Raw genomic sequence first — 18,483 nt, 5'->3', positions numbered from 1 at the left:
GAGCTCCCAAAGAAGTGAGGTAAAATAAGAGTACACGTACATGATATTTTGTATTCATCAACGGAAGGAAGACAAATCATAGCGACGGAACGAAATTTCTGCTGTGAAATCCTATCCCGAGGAATGTGCGCCTTCTTCACGCGCGTACGTGTGAACGAACGTTTTTCGGCAACGAACGCGTAAGCCGGTCATGTGCTACAACCTACCTACCTACCTAGCGCCTTATTTTAGTGGGTCAATGGCATTCATCCGGTCAAACTGCCCGCGTCCACTCACTTGGTCCGCCCAATCATCTTGCTCGATGAGAGAGACATTGAACTTACAGTTTCTTTACAGATACAGTTTCTTTATTGGCATCGGCTTTGACCTCCATGTTTTTGCATATGGAGCATTCAGAGAGATGAATGCGCTACTTCCAAAACACGTTTTTCACACAAGAAACCATACATATTCAAAAACACGTTTATACGAGGAATAAGCTACGTATTTAACATTATTATTTGTAAAATAACATTTAAATAATAAAAATAACAAACGAATGCTAAAATTGTTTAATATAAGAGAAAGTTTTAATTCGAGAGAAAGAAAGAGAAGAAACGGAAGAAAGTAAAAACACATAATGAGTTAACCTATAATATTTATTGAGATTTTATTGTGTTTGTTAAAAAAATCGTTTTAGTGAAGGTAAGAAGGCAAAAAATAAGTTTTTAAAATAAGTTTACAAACATTGAAGGTTTTTGATTTAAATAAAATTGATAATAGATGCGACATGCAGGCGTCTTCACATCTCAATAAGTATATTATTACATAATCGAAACCATTTATTAGCGTATTGAAGAAGATACGTCTTACTGTCACTGAGGTATATTAAACATAGGTTGGATATGGATACTATGTATCTTTGAGTTACTTCTCTCCTCTCTAGCTGGAATAAGGAGAACACCTTCACCAGGAATCTATTAGTGAAAAGCGGATGGTGAGTACGAGAGAAATGTAACAAGGTGATGTTTATTTGATAATGTTTTGCTGATATGAATGCGTAAATTATAAAGCAGGTTTTTAACTCGACCGATTAAATATTTTTTTCCAAACGCATCTAGTTACGCGATAAATAACATTATTTCTTAAAGTAAAAGTACATTGCGGTGTTAACGATCAGTGCATAATTTTTCCGAGTATGACTTGCGTTAGCATAATTTTTTGTGCGTGTCATAATGGCGCTTACGTGGCCAGACATTTATTACCATGCTTGAACACATTTACAGTTTGACAACACTGATATTACTTTAATATAGTGATAATAAAATACAGTGTAGAACATAGTGGTGGGCATAAAGAATAAATCAATTCTCTCGTGATTCAATCGTGGATATTTCATTACATTAACGGATCCGAAAGTATGTTTACATTCCTACATACGGAATAATACATACAGAAAATTTAGAATATAATTTATGACAGACTTGGATACATGATCACTCATCTGATAAGTTATTAATTGTATTTCAGTCGAGGGATATTTTGATAAAGAATAAAATATATCCTTAATCAATCATTTTTTAATGCTCGTTATTTGAGTGCCACAAGAAACTGCGACTAAAACATGATTTAAATCTTTGGCACAGCTTCTCTCCTTCGTCGTAAAATTAATATAATTAAATGAAGGAAATGTTTCGCATTTTTTAGATTGACGTACGATTATCATCAAAACTTTTTGTAAACAGCAAGACAGAAAAATGTTCAGAGCTACGATGTACTTGTATATACTTCAAATATTTTATATTTTAAATATTTACTGTAACATTTATCACGTTGCAACTGATTTTTCCATTTAAACAATTTTAATATTATACCTACCTTTTACACGCAAAATAATATATTAACTGTATTTAGTTAAAAAATTCAATTTAAAATCCAGTTATTATAAGAGATAAGGAAGTTAAACTGGATTTGCACCGGGACGCATACCACAGACCCGTATATACAATAATTTCAAACAGATCTATGCGATAGTTTAATTATATATTAATCGCTTACGGAACAATTTTTTGTTGAGGCACAATTTTTCGTTAGAGCACAATTTACGAAATTAGAAAAATCAATCACAATTCTTTATATGCCATTGCATATTACAGTGATGCGTATACACGCGTAAAATACACATTAAATTCTCTGTACCTCTCTTGTGGTCTTACACCGTTCATCATTCTAACAAAAATTTGTATGTACCATTTACATGCATCAATAGTATGAGAGAGAAATTTCACAGTTCACGATAAAACTATAAAATCTTGTGGAATTTGATAAAATTTATGAATTTATTAATTTTTATCTCGTAAAAACATCTTGCATGTTGACACATAGGTGCAGTGAGAAGAAAATTACAGAAATAAAACTCAAGCTGGTCGGATCGTAAATTCAAACGTGAACATTTGATGTTTTAAATGTTACCGGATATTCCGAATGCTCTGAATGTTGGACACACGCAAACGTGATAATTATACTCGATCGAGAAGAAGCGTTTTCCGTCAGCTTGTCCTAAACATGCCCCCCTGCGTACGTGTACACCAGATCCGCGGCCAGGAGTCGGACGGTCTTAAGCGCGCGCGCGTATAAGCACAGGCCTGGTCGGTTGCAGTCCGAGAGGAGACGATAATGACCTTCCACGGAGGAGCTCGCCGACGGAGTAGGAGGGCCTTTGACACACTTGACGCTCAGGTGAATTGTAACCGAGAACGGAGAGGCCCGTGGTTAGTGCGAAGCGAGAGATTGAACGTAGCGCGTCTAGACGAACGAGATAAAAAGAGAGAAGGAGGGTGAAGCAGACAAAACGGGTCAAAGGTGCACGGAGAAGAAGTTACATGTGATGATAGTGATGCGAATAATGGTAGTCAGCATGACGGTCGACGTCTGCGATGCAACGTGATCGAGCAGCCAGCAGAGCTTACGCGCGCACCGAATCGCCGAGGACCGAAATCGCGAAGAAGAGGACCATCGATGGTCGCTAAGCGGTGGGAGGAGGACGCGGTAGAGTTTTCGGCCACGAAGAAGAGGGGGGAAGATCGACGTTGAACGGCGGCTCCAATAAGTAGGAAGGGCGTGTGACGGCCACGGGTAGATACCAAAGAAACCGACGTGCACGTGGATTAGTGACGATGACCCTTTCGCGAAATCAAAAGTGTACCGGTTCTAGTTACTAAACAAGTAGTTGGTGCCGGTCATATTTATTCAGAGCGTGCAGCACTTCCGGCACGCTACCTCACACTTCTGGTCATACGTAAATAAAAGTCAAATCAAATATATGCGTATTATACACACTAAACGTAGTTAAACCACCGCAAGTGATGCTGAAGATGTATCGGGGAACGACATTAATCCTGCTGTGTCTTTCGATGACGCTATCGTACTCGGAGTTATTCAGCAACGAGAAACTCAGGCAGTACGCCAAGATTCTCAGATTTAACACATTAAATGTCAACGAGACCGGAAACGAGCTCTGGCACGGGCTCTTCAAGGACTGCAAGAAGAGAGTGACGTTTTCTTGTATACAAAAAAATGCGTACACGTATCTCGATAATGTATTCATCGAAAGGGACAATATCACCGTCTTCGACGGTCTTATACTTACGAAGAACAATATCACTTATGACACGTGTCCTAAGACAGAAAGTCGTAACGATGTTCGCGAGAACCTCATAGATGTCGATACGAATGACTGTGAGGAACAAGTCGGAGAAAGAAGGACGCAAGGTCGAACGTTTGGTGACAGATCGCCGCTTGAGGAGATTACGAACGCTCTGCGACGAAAAACAGTGAAATTTTTGTCAACTCGTAATTATGAAATTCAACTTCCGCAGTTTTTCTTCGAAGGTGCCACGATGAAAATAAGTCCGCGCGAGGTAGACGAGGACGGCGCTCTCCTTAGGATAGACTTCGGTACCAGTGGTGTACAAGAGCAGGGGCGCATTTTTAAGAAAATCAGTAAGGAAACTCAAAGTCTTCAATATTTACCGTGGAATATTAGTGACGTAGAACATAATGTCTCGTTTTATTTTAGAGAAGTTCATACAGAACAAATTGTTGACCAGCTTCCTGGCGCTTCTTCTAATTATCAAGCTAATTAAAGTCAAGTTTCTGTTTATAATCCCGTTCCTCTTCGGCGTGGGCGCTGCCAAGAAACTTTTCTTAAAACTGCTGCTCTTCTTCATACCTGCGTTCGCTCACATATTCAAGCTCTGCTCGAGCTATTATTCGCACCACGGCACCAAGTTCCATCATCATCACCATCAGGTATGCGTGCGATCTTTTCGCATCTCCATCTTCTTTCGTATAAAATATTTTTGTCGGTATTAAATAACGTGAAATCAATAAATTCCTGTATTTCAGATAGCGCATCACCATCATCACGTGCCGGTTCCGGTGGCAGTCCCAACGTATTACGACCACCACTCCGAGCCTCATCATAGCTTGGATGGTTACGCCGACGATTACGCCCATCCTCAAGTTCAATACCGGAAGGATATGGAGGAACTGAAGGAATGGGGCATCGAGCCTCAGAACGAACCCTACGAGGAATCCAGTCAGTCTATAAATCGCGTAGTCCCGGCCCCGACTTCAGTTTCGGGACTTGTGTATTCGGGTCCGTACGGACTGCCTCAATACGCGCCAAACGTGAAGCCGATCGCGTCGTCCTATCTGGACAATTCGGTGGCGGCCGGTGCTCACAATTTGGCATATTCCGCGTACCGACGACCCGCACTGCAGCCAAATCCCGCCGCTGTACTTTCGATCAATCCGGGCCTCGTGTCCGGTGCGAAAGCACCGATGAAGAACCCTTACGCGGTCTTTGCGCCGAACATACGCCCGATTCACCATCAGCCTCAAAGGTTCTTGACACCCGTCGCACCTGCCAAGAGTCCCTCCGTATCGATATCACGACAAGACACGGAAGACGACTATTACGGGCCTATAATTGCTCGGCTAGAGGATATCTTCGAGCAGCTGAGGTTCTACGAAGAGTCGTGTAGAGAGATGCTCGTTTGCAGCATGTACAAAAATCCGGCGGGCTATTCGCCGCACAGTAATCTGGTGTCCAACGAACTTTCCAGGTATGAAGCACAGTAGCAGCTACGTGGCTTATCGATTAAATCGCGCATCACAAAGAGAAAGGTGGAGATCGCCCGCGCGCTCCGAATCGCGTTAATCGGGTCATGTTGGTTTCTCTCTCCATTTCTTTCTCTCTTTTCTTCATTTTTTCGTTCTTCTTTGCTGCTTCTTAATGACGTGAATCCGATTTCGCGCATCTCAGGCCAAGCTAGCGTTGAGTGTTGCGTCTTGATTACATTTTTATTAACAATTGGCATAACTTGTGAAGATATTTTACAGTCAAGCCGGCCACGCGACGAACCGGAAATATAGTACAGTTCTGTTGCGTCCGTGACGTTTGTCGAGTAACTCGCTTACGCATAATTACGGCCTTTTCAGAAGTAACTTTCTATTTAGGAGCAACAAAATTACGTTTCAGAGCAATGCGCGTATATCGAATTATTCCGGTAACGAGCAAGGAAAACGAGCATGAATCGGGTCGACGCGGCTCGAAACAAGCACGTTAATTGAGACGTGTAATCTCTTGCTATTCTTAAGACATTGTGCCTTGTGCAAATTGGATTCATTTGAAAAATTACATATCTTTGCAGAGATCCACAGGAACTGAGGCGTGATATAACGGGAAGTACGTCCAGCCAAAAGTTCTACAGATACATGAACGCAGCCAGATACGGTCAAGACGGTGGAGATTGCCTCAAGACGTATCCCTGTCACAGTAATATTGAATAAATGTCCCGTAACGCGAAATTTATAGCAACTCGCATAATCCGCGAGTAAATTATAACGGACACTACAATCCCGTTTGTGTACAATGCTGCTGGACATATATATTTGCTCAATGAGGCCGAAGAAATTACATTAGAAGCTCAGCGTCGTAACGTTGCGTAATATCACTATAAGAAACAACGATCTACTGCCATGCATTAATTTATGAATACATATATGAGACGTGCGTGAAGTCGTGTCAACTCTAATTTTCCTATTAGCAAAGACATTGAGGTGCCCTGCGAACAGACGCGCACTCGTCGTACTAATTCTAGCAATTAATTTTTTAGTTAATCAAATGCCGACCAACACATTCAATGTAACATTTTATTGTAATTCACGCCAATTCTCTTCAAATTTAATCATCACATTTAGCAAGGAGTACAATCGGTGAATTTTGTGATGGCGTGTCGAAGTTTCCGTAGTTTTTTTGACGCGTTGTCACAAAGATTACTGTCTCCAAGAATATCATTGTTAGGTAATAAGATATGATGTTGGATTATGTGGCATTTCATAGGTTAAGCGAGCGTCATAAGTTTTAGATTATGTAATTAAAAAATCATGGTGTTTTAAGAAATAATGAGGGAAATTGTACTAATTTAATTGATTCATATCTGGAAAGTACGAATAACTTAGAAATTAAAAGAATATTTTTATTTTTGAAACGCAATATGACACATAACTTTTCTTTAATATTTATTTACAAAACATTTAACAAATTAGAACATTTTATAATAACTTAGTCTTTTTCATGATTACATGCAATAGCATAAAAGATATTTAGATGCCGTAATAAATTAAAAATATGTTAAAGACATATTGCATTTTTGCATGATACGTGTGATGTTATATAAAAGGTAGTGTTTAGTATTTAAGGACTGCTTAATTTTGTTAAATAATTAATTGCTGTTATATATTCGGGTGCCATACCCAATAAATGTTATTTAAACTTTATCTTAAATCTTTTAATTATTCAAATATCGCAAAAACGATATAGAAAATGAACTTTTAATCAATTATGTGGCCTGACCGTGTATATTAATATATGTACAATAAAATGTTAAATCAATGTTTATACATACTTTTATATACATACATTATCCTTGTACACACCTATGCTTGTATTCAATAGCTTCAACAACAAATACTTCTTAAATCACGTACTAGTTAAATTAAAACAATCTTATGAATATTCTAAAAATTTCATTTTTTTATTTTTTCTAAAATTGAATAAGTAATTTTATGAGCAAGATAATTTATTTTACTCTCTTTCTCTCTCTCTCTCTCTCTCTCTCTCTCTCTCTTAGATTTATTTAATAAATTAGTTTAAATACATTTTGTTGTTATTGTATTTCTTGTTTATTGATAGACATTAAAAAATCATTAACTTAAGTAAACATATAAGTGATATTTAATATATTTTCTTCCAATATGATAATACTGTAAAGTTACTTTCTTTGTATATCTTTTTCCTGCTCTCTGTTAAGTAACTCTATTTAATTTTAAAAAGTATAAATACATAAAAATATGCTTCAAATCAAAGTATTTATAAGTAATTTTTTTAATTACATAAACGTCAAGAGTGCTTAAAATTTTAAGGAAATAAAAAGTAACTCCTATATTTCTTTATTTCGGTATTTCATAAAATTATAATTTTTTATATCTCGATCTAATGAAAGTGCGTACATTTTTATTACGTTTTTGGTTATAATTAGACAAATGGAAAAGAATTGAAAATTTCATTGTGCCATAAAAATCACGTTGAAAATATCTTGAAAAATCAGGAACTTTTTGAAAAATATTTTGAGCAAGTATCACCTAAATATAGTTCATTGAACCTAATTTAAAAGCGGAAGTGGTGTAGACATCGAAATCGAAATCATTCCAGAGGGACGAAAGCACTCGGAGTCGTGAAAATACCGACACCCTAAATAATGAGGCTTTCTTCTTTTCTTTCAACCAGTCAGCCACACGTCCCTGATCAAAATTCATCAGTCGTACGCGACTGCCATCAGCTATAAAACCCCGTTGACGCCGACCGTACTGGCATTCGGTGTTTAGTCTGGCGAATCGGTGGTACCGCCATGAGGATTTTAACCACTTTTGCGTTAGTAGCCCTTCTGGCGATTCTCACTAGTGCTCAACAAATAGAAACTACTGTTGATGTCCTACAAGAAATTTATCACAGGTAACTTATAATGATTATAATTTTTTATATTTATTATTCTAATTATTAATAATTATATATATATATATTTACTTGTTTGCGTTCAATTAAATTACAATGTCAAAAGTAACAGTAATATCGTAGAAATATCTCATGTCTTTTTTTTATATGGTGTACAAGCTTGAAATTTCTTTCAGATGCGCAGATAGCGAATCCATGTTATCTTGTGTTAAACCGAAAGTGTTGGCTTATATTACCGATGCCATGAAACAAGACAGACTAGCTATTACGGAGGATTTAGCAGTAGTTAAATCCCGTGACGAACCAGAGCATAAAATGGAAGATTATTCTACCTCACAATTCGACGCCGCGGATCCAGCCAAGAGAAAATTCCTACGAACATTGTTGCTCGAAAAATTGGACGCGTACTTGTCAAGCCATCAGCTTGAGGCTAAGCTACCAGCAGCGATTGAAGGATCCAATATTGTCCCCAGATCCTTAGTCGACAGCATGCCGAAGAGTCTTACAATCCCTCTTAGTGATTCTTCTAATGAACAAGGTACTCTAGTAATAAACAGCATGAATTGACGTTTGTATTATTTTATATTTTACAATCTATAAGTATAAAAAAAAATTATATTCGTTAAGCTACTAAAGGGTTTCTCGAGGAACATTTCAAGTAGACAAATTAATTAAAATTCACAAGGCTCTCATGTGATAAACACAAATTAGAAGGAATGAAGACTAAAGAGCCGCGTCAACATGTTGGTGCTTAAATAATTCTTATTTTAATTTAATTTTCTTTATATTCGCAGGTCGCGGTTTCGTCAAGAAAGTGATGATACCATTCCTTCTTGGCCTCAAGTTCAAAGCCACCGCTTTGGTACCTCTCGCTCTCGCTCTCATCGCATTGAAAACTTGGAAGGCGCTGACTTTGGGTCTTTTGTCATTGGTTCTCAGCGGAGCGATGGTGCTCTTCAAGCTGACTAAACCGAAAGTCGCTTACGAGGTTGTTCACTATGGACACCCGCCCATAGAACACCCCCCTCATTGGGACACTGCACCGCACGGACCTTACAGGGCCTATAGGAAATAGAACGATGTACAACGAAATTAATTGTTTTATCGTTTGTGTAGATTTACCTATTTATTCATTGTTAGTGTTCCACCTACATTATTTATGTATAATTAAAACTTTTGCATTTCATCAAATAAACTTTATCGATTATTTACGCCACAACACTCCGTTTCAGTATTTTAAACTGTCATTTTCCTCAGATGCAAAGAACGCTATCGTTCTCTCCTAACAGTGAGTACATCTTACAAAAGAATAATAAATACGGAATTGGAATAAGTTTCAAAATTGAAAAGGTGATTCCTGCTTTGGCGCATTCTCACTCTTGGCAATTTGAATAAATAAATTGTCATTATAAAACTAATATAATAAATTCAGAACAACTGAAATTATTGTATACATATGTATGGTACATTGGTACTGTATGTAGGAATATGTAAATACATTTTTGAAAAAATTAAGATAGAATTTTTATAAAACTTTTATTAGTTTGTGTAATCTGTATTATGAAATTGCTTTCAGTCCTCATAAATATTGAAAAACGCCATTTCCCTAGGAAAAGATGAATGTGGTAATGGAGGGATGTTGCAGTTTATGAAACGTTCGTTGATGCACGCAAATTTACTAAAAGCTAATACACAGACTAAGAGCGAAACGAATAGATCAATTGTGCAAAATGCGAAATATATCGATCGGCATTTTATCGGGCAAATGGCCTAAATGTTTATGCAGACTTGACCCAAAATTCCAGTTGTCGTTTCATTGTTACGATAAAGGAGAAGTCGGGCAGGAAGACAGAAGTGTCTTCGATAGTACCCCATGCGCATTCTCGCGCGAGAAACTCGCACGCAACGCGCATTGCTGATGTACCCCGACGAACCGTTTTCCTTTAGGTTCGATCAGGAGTTACAATTTAATTAGGTCCAACAGGGTGAAATTAGCAGTGTCTAGAGATCGGGTTAACGACATAAGGAAACGTGAAGAGAACATGAAGAGACAGGAGGGAGTTTTAACGGGGCGCTCGTGTGGAAAGTTACATATGATCGTGCCGTGAATGAATGATTGGTTCAATGCCAATGTTACGGTGACTTTAGTGTCAAGGATAAAGGACTCTACGTATACATCATTTCCGGCTGATTGCTACAAAGAAAGGCGCTGAGAAAGATTAAACATAATTAGAGACGTCATTTGTGCTCATTTGTCTTTCTTTAATTTTTCCTCTTGTCTGACAACTAATAAAGATTAATTGTCGTTACGTACAACTAAATCATAAAATTTATCAATTACTTGTGTATCATTCTGCATTGAAATCATTAGACTTTGCTACGTCGAATATGAAAAATCAAGCAGTTAAAGAATGATTTAACAAATTGTGTAAGTAGACAAATCGAAAGCCATAATTGTCCAGGGGTTCAAAATATTGTGTAATATTGCTCAAAATAACGAAGATATTAAAATGATCTAATTATTGCAGTAATTTCTTGTGTACATAATATTTATTTCTATATAAAAAATATGTATTACTTCAATTAACTTTTGTTCTCCTCTAAAATTTTTGTGCAACGATAAAACTTAATGTAATGTCCTGAAAAACTTTCAAAGATCAGATTTCTTTCCTCTGACGTTTCCGATAACTTTTTTAATTCCGCTTTCACTTGGACGAATTCAGTCTGATTAGAAAATCCAGCTGCGTTTGTTATAAAAAATTTAATTCAAGCCATGCTTTAAAAATATTCCACGAGCGACTACCGTCGCAAGTGGGTCTTCTGATATCGTTCGTGGAAAGCAAACTACTGCTCATTAATATCATAGATTCCATCGCGTTTCATGATGCGAAATGTGTGACCTATCGGGGCCGCCACCCCGATTCGATGTCGCGTGTGGTGTGTCGCGCGATCTCACGCCCGCCCGCTCTATCCTCCCTCATTAGGTAGTCGCGGCATGATCTGTAGCGAGGCCTCAATAATCGAAGACCATACTGAACGAAAAGAAAATCCACGCCCGGGTGGAAGTGGGGGAGTATTCGCGGACACCGCTACACGGCTCTTCAACGTGCGTTGTGCGATTCGACGATAGGCCTTCGTATAAATACCGTACTGCCCAACCCATTGGCATCAGTCGTCGTGCCGCGATCGTCGTCATTCATTATCAACGAACAAGTGCATACCCCGAATTTTCCTCGAGAATCCTCACGAACGGATACACCCCCTGCTAACGCCATGAAGCTCTTTATCTTGTGCGGCCTACTGGCGCTGGCCGCTGCGCAACCGGCCAAGAATGAAAACTGGAAGAATGCCATGGACGAGATGGTAGATCAATCCAGATCGGAATGTTCGCAGAAGAACGACGAGATCGCTTGCATGAAGTTTAAGGTGTTTAATCTGCTCGACCAGATCTTCAGTAAGGATAACTTCAAGGTAAGTATCGGCGTGTAACATTTTGCCGATATTACTCCAACGGTGGAGATTTCTCATTTCTAATTTAATATTTCTTTTATTATTTTTTCACTTTGCTTAGTGAAGTTACGTGAATTGTTTTTACACGCAATAAGATATTTCGCATTAATCAACTATACATGCCGACCTTTTTTCTCTCTTCATTTTTGCAGATATCCGAAACGGTGGAAGTCACACATAACTCATACCCCATCGAAGCAACGTCCGCCCGTAGCGACAGTTCTTTTCTCGATACTGTACAATCTTACTTGGCCTCTCACGACGTGACCTTTAAGTTGCCACTAGACTCCACCGTGAAGGTGAGCTCGCGCAATATCGAAGACGATCAGCTCACCTTCAACGTCAAGTTCGGCCAGGGCCGTGCCGTCGACGAGGCTCGTAGATCCAAGCTGAAGAAAGTCATCGTCCCTATCCTCGTGTTCGTCTTGCTGAAGGCAATGACTCTGATTCCCCTGGCCATCGGTGTGCTCGGTTTGAAGGCATGGAACGCCCTGCAGCTCTCGTTCTTCAGCTTCATCGTGTCCGTTGGCATGGCCATCTTCCAGCTCTGCAAGAAAATCGCCGCCGATACCCACGCTGCACCCATTGGCCACGGATGGGAATATCAAACTCAATACAGATCTTTCCAGAATCAAGATCAACTCTCGACATCGCAGCTTGCGCACAATCTCGCATACGCCGCTCATGCACAATCTTAATGTCACTGTTGGCCTGTAGATGCTTTTGTAAAATACTTAGCTTCCTATTTTTACTATCTATTTAATAAATTATTATTGCAAGTCATTTCGACCTACGCTTACTTGAATACCTGCTTTCCCGATGCCGCTTGACGTCCGATGCTCAAATTTATTCCAGAAGATTAATTAAATTAATGTTAATAAAGTTGTCGTAGTTTTAAATTAATGTGCTCTTTTACGAAAAAAATATGTACATAATATAAGAAATGATAGCACAATTTAGGCTATATACAGAGAAAATAAATTTGAAAACTTGGCTAGAGACTTATTTGTATAGAAACACCTGTTAAAATTTCAATTGAATCGGTCCATTAGTTTTAGAGATTACCGCGGACAAAGATACACAACTTTCCCTCTTTACAAGAACAATATAAATTTCAGTGTATTAAAAATTTTTTTAAGTTTAAAATATTGTCCTAAGTTTCTTTCATTTTCTTTGCATAAATTAGTAATTTGTTCGTTAATTTTTAAGAAAAGATGTTTACAGGAATCTATGAAAATGAAAAGTCAGACAAACATTTTATCTCTATTATCTCTAGTATTTTCGCGGCTGATTTAGCGATATGCTTTATAAAAAAAATTGTTACATATTTAAGATTGGTACACTGAAAAAAATTTCTGGTTGAATATGGACGAATCAGATAATTCCTTTAGGATTTACCAGAATTCCTTTAGAATTTACCAGAATTTCTGTAGGATTACAGGATTTTTTTCAGTGTATGATACATTTTATGGCCCCCCGTTTCTGTAATACATAGTTTAATTATCCTTCTTTTTTTTATGTTTAAAGGAACGCTACATTTTTAATCAATCGAAATTTTATACGATATTTAAAGAAGTTCTACGCGTACGCACGTATATGTGAATGTGATTACTTTCGTTTCTTACGAAAGTTGATTGGAGAAATCACCACTTTGAAAGAGTCATTTCACTGTTTTAACATATTACGTGACTTGCAATTTCTATGAAAACAAGAAAATCTATATGTACATACATCATACGTATAACTAAGTAGCGTTTTACTTACGTTTACGTTAACGTTTACATCACGTTCGCATGTGACTTCTGAAGTACATATATCAATATACTTTGGAGAATCGAAGATTTATAAAATAAATTGAAATAAGTAAATTCAGATTTTAGTTTGTACATACATCTGTTGCGCTGTTATTATGTTATGATGTGATAATTATACAGCTGTTCTTATAATATTTACCACTGAAAAATTTAAGTTCAAAGTATTTCGCATATGGTGCAGCAATAAATCGCCTTTCATGTATGTCTTTTTCTCCCTGTATTTCAATTAAAAAATTGTTGAAACAGCAGCTTCGTATACTTTTAAATCGATAATCGATTTAACTTTCGATGCTAACAAGTATCCTTCGCAAAAAAAATATCACTTCAGCCAGAATTCAGCCCCCGTTGAGCGTAAAAAAAATAGTATCTTCTTAATTGATTGCAAGATTCAAATCGATACAGTTTTATTGACTTAAAATTGTAAAACAATGTGTTGCACCGTAGACTTCGCCACTTTAGACTATAAGCAGTACTGCATCTGTATCCTTTTAAATTATTATACGCGCAGATACACACACAGCTTGCAATTTTCAGGAGTGTTACAGCGACAACAGTTAAGGCCTTCACACATAAAATTTCGTAAGGACGTAAAACGCAAGCGTAAGAAAATCAACAGATTGGATTTGCTACTGCTTGCGTTATTGCCTTACGTTCTCGACTGTGATTGGTCGATTTTCTTATGCTTACGTTTTACGTCCTTACGGAATTTTAGGTGTGAAGGTCTTTACACATTCTGTTAAATCATAGAAGGCGTACGGGCGGAGAAACGACGCCTGGCGGCTTGCGACGAGTCAAGTAAGACTCGCAAAGGCGAAGAGACGCGAGGCGCAAGTTCCGTTTCCCGTATGCGTTGCATGCCGTCGTGTACGACGTATGCGACGTGTGCGACGCACAACAATCAATACGTATACACGTACGAATGAATGAGCGTGCGAGAGGTTCGAGGGGGGTTGGAGGTACGATGCTCTATGCCAGTGAAATTTGAATAATTTCCCTTCGATCGTAGATTCTCGGCATGCGCGACCGAATAACATAGATTCATAGGGGGACAAATTAAATAAAAGGGACGGGCCACTCCTCCGTCAGTCGCAGTTCGATTGCCGATGATCGCTCGCTCACACGGGTGGACGATCGATCGCTTTTATTGACACGCGGTACTGCGAGAACGGCGAGTGGCATCCATACGAGACGGCGAGGAAGAGAAACGGCGGGCGACTCGAATAATCTTCAACAAAACGTCGCAGAAAGGAAAAGGATATCAACATGCGACTGATAGCAACAGTAGGCGCGATCGTTCTGCTGCTGGGATCTTGTACGGCCAATCAGGACTTCCTGACGAACTCTTTGAACGAATGTGTGAAGACGGAGTCCTGGACGTCCTGTTTGAAGCATCAAGTTTTGGCTTATCTCGACAACAAACTGGGAATCACCACGGGAGCGAGATCGCTCGAAACCGTTGACGAGGCAATCATTGCCAGGACCTTCAAGTATCTCAAGAGTTTCGATTACGGTGTTGATTTACCGTTCGTCGATGCCAGCTTAAAGTACAGACCTAGCAGGAGCCTGGCAGACCTTGACGTCGAATTCAAGGACAATGACGTAGCTACGAGTCAAGCGCGAGGACTTTTGAAGAAGAAACTCCTGCTACCGTTTTTGCTGCTGTTGAAATTGAAGCTGAAGGCTCTAATGCCCATCTTTGTCGCCATTATTGGATTAAAAGCATTAAAGGCTCTTGTCTTGTCGAAGCTTGCCATTCTTATCGTGATTGGATTTGTCGCCATGCAGTTCTTCAAGAAAGGTGGCATGATGATGCCGATGGGTACGTATACATACATATATTCTTAATGTTTCAGTACCTCTTTAGTATTTAACATAAAAGTTAAATTCCCACATTTATTATGAAAATGGTAGATAATTATATATACTTGCAGAAAATTTCATTTTTCTTCATTAATTTATTACGTATAAAATAATTTTCTTTACTCTCCTCTAAAAAATATGTATTGTTTCATTAATTTCATTTTTTATGTGTGTTTAAGAATATCAATTTAATTTATTACAATTTTTCAATATCTCTCTTAATACATAAAGAAGATATTGTATGAAGATTTCTATTAAATCTTGAAGAATATTTGCGGCACGCGAAAGAAAATGTGACCGTGTAATTTTGATGGGACGCATGAAAAGTGAATTTTTTTCGATCCTAGGAATGTCCATGGAGCCGGCATCGGCATATGGTGCTCCACCTATGCTCTCGACGACGTCGAGCTACGATCCCGTCAATACGTGGGATGGCAACGGTCCTTATTCCCGCGTTTGGACACCAAGCAATGGTGTGGAAGCCCAAAATCTTGCTTACAGCTACTACACGCCCGGCAGCAGCTCCAGCTCGTACAACTCAGTGGGATCCTCCTCGTCATCCTCATCTTCAAGCAGCTCAACGAACTACAACTGAACTCGTTCTAATGTCCCACTAACGACGCATCGATCAATCGTCTGATGTTGCCCTCGTAAACGCATTCCCGATCGTACGTCGGCAAATAAGATACGACCAAAGAAACGCACGCCAAATAATCAAGTAGCTCACTGATCGACGCCGGCGCGACGTCAGTATCGTTCAAGTTCAAAGACTGTCGGCACCGTGCCGACTATAATCGTAGAATTGTTACGTCGGTTTCAACAAAACTCGCATCGAGCTCGACGGATTTGTTAGCTTATCGAGAAATTAGTGGCGCTAATTAAATTTTTGATTAAGCTTAAGAATCCGTAATATTCCCCTCTAATCGTGACATTACTACGTCTGACATTCGGAATATGTTGGCAAGTGGAATTAAATTAAATTTCTTTCCTTTTGGAAAATTCACGGAGTATCGATAAAGCTGGTTCGTCAGTTTTCCTTAAATATAACGTGTAAATACACGCCGAAGAATAATTAGCAATGTTCATCTTTGCATACATTCAAGTGTTTGTAAAAGATATTGACAATGTAACTGTCAATATATCGGAATATTGCCGAATATATTTGCGAGGCAATACAAAATTATTTCTTCGGTGGACATTTTTGATTATTTATTTTTTTGTGTGACATAATTATTTATTATTATCTTCGCATTTGTTAATAAAAGCATTTTTTTGTAAAATAAATGGATACTTCATATACGTAGATATACATATATTCTCTTGCTAATTTTATTGCAATAGGATTTCTTCAATATTCTGAAGTCATTCACGACAAATAAAACAACTAAATATGATTGTTTTAAATATAATTATTTTAGACAAGCCAAATATTTGTATAATTAAAGTGCTCATAAGATCCATCAAGCCCCTGGAAGATACTTGCAACACCATAGTGTATGTAAAATCTGTTGCCGTTTCTTTGAATAATATAAGTACATTATTATCAAGAACAAAATTTCCAATACACTTAAATAATTAAAAATAATAAGTGTGATAATATCAATATTATTTGCAATTATTAATTTAGTACATTCATCGTATAACAACTCATTATAGTCTAAAAATAGTTTGCAAAATCTTTGTATAGTTATTTTTGACATCTAACGTTGACGAAAATGCATATTAAAATAATAATTAATTTTTAATTAAATGAAAATATTATACATATACATTTTTATTTAAAAAACTGTATGTTCTCCAGCTGGTAATACCGTTTCATTATCTTGGTAAAGAACAATGTAAGATGGCGCTTACAATGTAAGAACAGAGAGAAGCCTGGGCTGCGTTCAGGGAGATGTTATTTAGCGCTACGAGCGTGCTCTGTCTTTATTACTTGCAAAAGTTGAACAAGGATAGAGTACGCTCATAGCGCTAAATAGCGTCTCCCCGAACACAGCCCTGAGAGCCGCCACGGCCCGGTTTTAAGTGATCCTCGAACGCGATACGCCCACATTGAAAACGTGGACATGAACTACGTAGCCAATGTCCACGTTTGGGCTAAGCAGATAACGCAGATGTGCACGTGTCGGTTGTGTTCCGAGCTATGTGCATAACACGTCGATAAAAACATGATCTATGTTCTATGATAACGTAACATTCCTAATAATTATTTTAATACAATTTGACACATTTTATTAAAAATATATTATATGTAGAGTTTCTAAGTAAAAATATATTTTATTCAAAGTAATGGCAAATATAATTAAATTTATCAGCATTATATCAGTACACATATTATAATATGTTTCGTGATACAATAATAATAAATATAGTTATATTTATTATTACATTGCAGTTACAATTTCATTTATCTTCTTAATTATCGAGTTATGTCCCGCAGTCCCTGCCCATCCGAATCCCTACCTGTGTCCGTATTACGACATATGTATAATCCTATCCAATTTTCTATCTATCTGTGTGTCAACTTAATAGACCTAAAAGTCTTTTATTAAAACCGCGACGCGATTAATAAAAGGTTCGATTTGGTTACAATATGCGTGCGATTGGGATTTAATAGGGGTCTTTTCAATCTCGCACACATACATATACTCGTACATATGCGACTGCATATAGAAAGGATAACCCACCCGAGTTTTGATAAATGAAAGAAATCAAATTATTTTGTACATCGCCTTACATACCCCATCAGAGTGGCCAATATTGACCACTTACCCCGTTGTATACAGTCTTCCTTCGTTGGGCCAGATTGGACCTACCTTTCGTTGCTCCTGGCCTGACACAGTCTGGTCATTTCGACCAGAGATCAGGAAGGAAAAAACCTCCTCCCATAGTTGGTTTGTTATCGTTTCCGACAGATATTACGTATGATTTGAAATATATTTGCGAGCGTCGACCGTATCGAAAAATACGCGACTACGAGAAGTTAGTTAAAAAGGAATTTTAATTCGAAAAAATTTACCGCATAAAACTAATTAAATATATCTCTATTTCCGTTATTTACACGAGAGTATTGGCCGTCTCTTCGTGATTAAATTTTTCAATTCAAAATTCAAGTCTGTACACGGAAATTATTTATGTACAGAAAACATTTTACCACGCGTTATATTAATTTTCATTATATTCCGCGGTAACTTAACATTTCTACTATGGATGAAATTTAATAAGTACTAATATCTTGGA

General features: G+C 37.8%; 4 protein-coding genes across 4 annotated transcripts; all 4 read left to right on the top strand.

Moving 5' to 3' along the window:
• Positions 1 to 2,754: 2,754 nt before the first annotated feature.
• LOC105569111 lies at positions 2,755 to 6,921 on the top strand. Its single transcript, XM_012025302.1, has 4 exons — positions 2,755 to 3,981; positions 4,058 to 4,290; positions 4,387 to 5,108; positions 5,697 to 6,921. Exons 1-4 carry the CDS (start codon positions 3,345 to 3,347, stop codon positions 5,833 to 5,835), a joined length of 1,731 nt encoding a protein of 576 aa, XP_011880692.1. The 5' UTR covers positions 2,755 to 3,344; the 3' UTR covers positions 5,836 to 6,921.
• A 773-nt stretch (positions 6,922 to 7,694) lies between these two features.
• Positions 7,695 to 9,134, top strand: LOC105569108. Its single transcript, XM_012025298.1, has 3 exons — positions 7,695 to 8,059; positions 8,236 to 8,597; positions 8,854 to 9,134. The coding sequence occupies exons 1-3, from the start codon at positions 7,956 to 7,958 to the stop codon at positions 9,132 to 9,134; spliced, it is 747 nt and encodes a 248-aa protein (XP_011880688.1). The 5' UTR covers positions 7,695 to 7,955.
• A 2,198-nt stretch (positions 9,135 to 11,332) lies between these two features.
• LOC105569109 lies at positions 11,333 to 12,322 on the top strand. Its single transcript, XM_012025300.1, has 2 exons — positions 11,333 to 11,530; positions 11,722 to 12,322. The coding sequence occupies exons 1-2, from the start codon at positions 11,333 to 11,335 to the stop codon at positions 12,265 to 12,267; spliced, it is 744 nt and encodes a 247-aa protein (XP_011880690.1). The 3' UTR covers positions 12,268 to 12,322.
• Positions 12,323 to 14,636: 2,314 nt separating this feature from the next.
• On the top strand, positions 14,637 to 16,482 carry LOC105569110. Its single transcript, XM_012025301.1, has 2 exons — positions 14,637 to 15,202; positions 15,591 to 16,482. Exons 1-2 carry the CDS (start codon positions 14,647 to 14,649, stop codon positions 15,836 to 15,838), a joined length of 804 nt encoding a protein of 267 aa, XP_011880691.1. The 5' UTR covers positions 14,637 to 14,646; the 3' UTR covers positions 15,839 to 16,482.
• The last annotated feature ends 2,001 nt before the right edge of the window (positions 16,483 to 18,483 follow it).

This window comes from Vollenhovia emeryi, unplaced genomic scaffold (assembly GCF_000949405.1).
Source record: "Vollenhovia emeryi isolate VEMERY1.0 unplaced genomic scaffold, V.emery_V1.0 DF939126.1, whole genome shotgun sequence".
NCBI lineage: Eukaryota > Metazoa > Arthropoda > Insecta > Hymenoptera > Formicidae > Vollenhovia > Vollenhovia emeryi.
Note: the sequence above shows the minus strand (reverse complement) of the source record. Positions and strands in the feature narration are given on the sequence as shown.

Excerpts from the sequence above, each read along its gene's own strand:
- LOC105569111 (XM_012025302.1), top strand. The coding sequence starts at position 3,345 with ATGCTGAAGATGTATCGGGGAACGACATTAATCCTGCTGTGTCTTTCG. Across the intron at positions 4,291-4,386 it reads TCCATCATCATCACCATCAG|ATAGCGCATCACCATCATCA; the intron begins GTATGCGTGCGA and ends CCTGTATTTCAG. Across the intron at positions 5,109-5,696 it reads GTGTCCAACGAACTTTCCAG|AGATCCACAGGAACTGAGGC; the intron begins GTATGAAGCACA and ends ATATCTTTGCAG.
- LOC105569108 (XM_012025298.1), top strand. The coding sequence starts at position 7,956 with ATGAGGATTTTAACCACTTTTGCGTTAGTAGCCCTTCTGGCGATTCTC. Across the intron at positions 8,060-8,235 it reads CTACAAGAAATTTATCACAG|ATGCGCAGATAGCGAATCCA; the intron begins GTAACTTATAAT and ends AATTTCTTTCAG. Across the intron at positions 8,598-8,853 it reads TGATTCTTCTAATGAACAAG|GTCGCGGTTTCGTCAAGAAA; the intron begins GTACTCTAGTAA and ends TTATATTCGCAG.
- LOC105569109 (XM_012025300.1), top strand. The coding sequence starts at position 11,333 with ATGAAGCTCTTTATCTTGTGCGGCCTACTGGCGCTGGCCGCTGCGCAA. Across the intron at positions 11,531-11,721 it reads TCAGTAAGGATAACTTCAAG|ATATCCGAAACGGTGGAAGT; the intron begins GTAAGTATCGGC and ends TCATTTTTGCAG.
- LOC105569110 (XM_012025301.1), top strand. The coding sequence starts at position 14,647 with ATGCGACTGATAGCAACAGTAGGCGCGATCGTTCTGCTGCTGGGATCT. Across the intron at positions 15,203-15,590 it reads TGGCATGATGATGCCGATGG|GAATGTCCATGGAGCCGGCA; the intron begins GTACGTATACAT and ends TTTCGATCCTAG.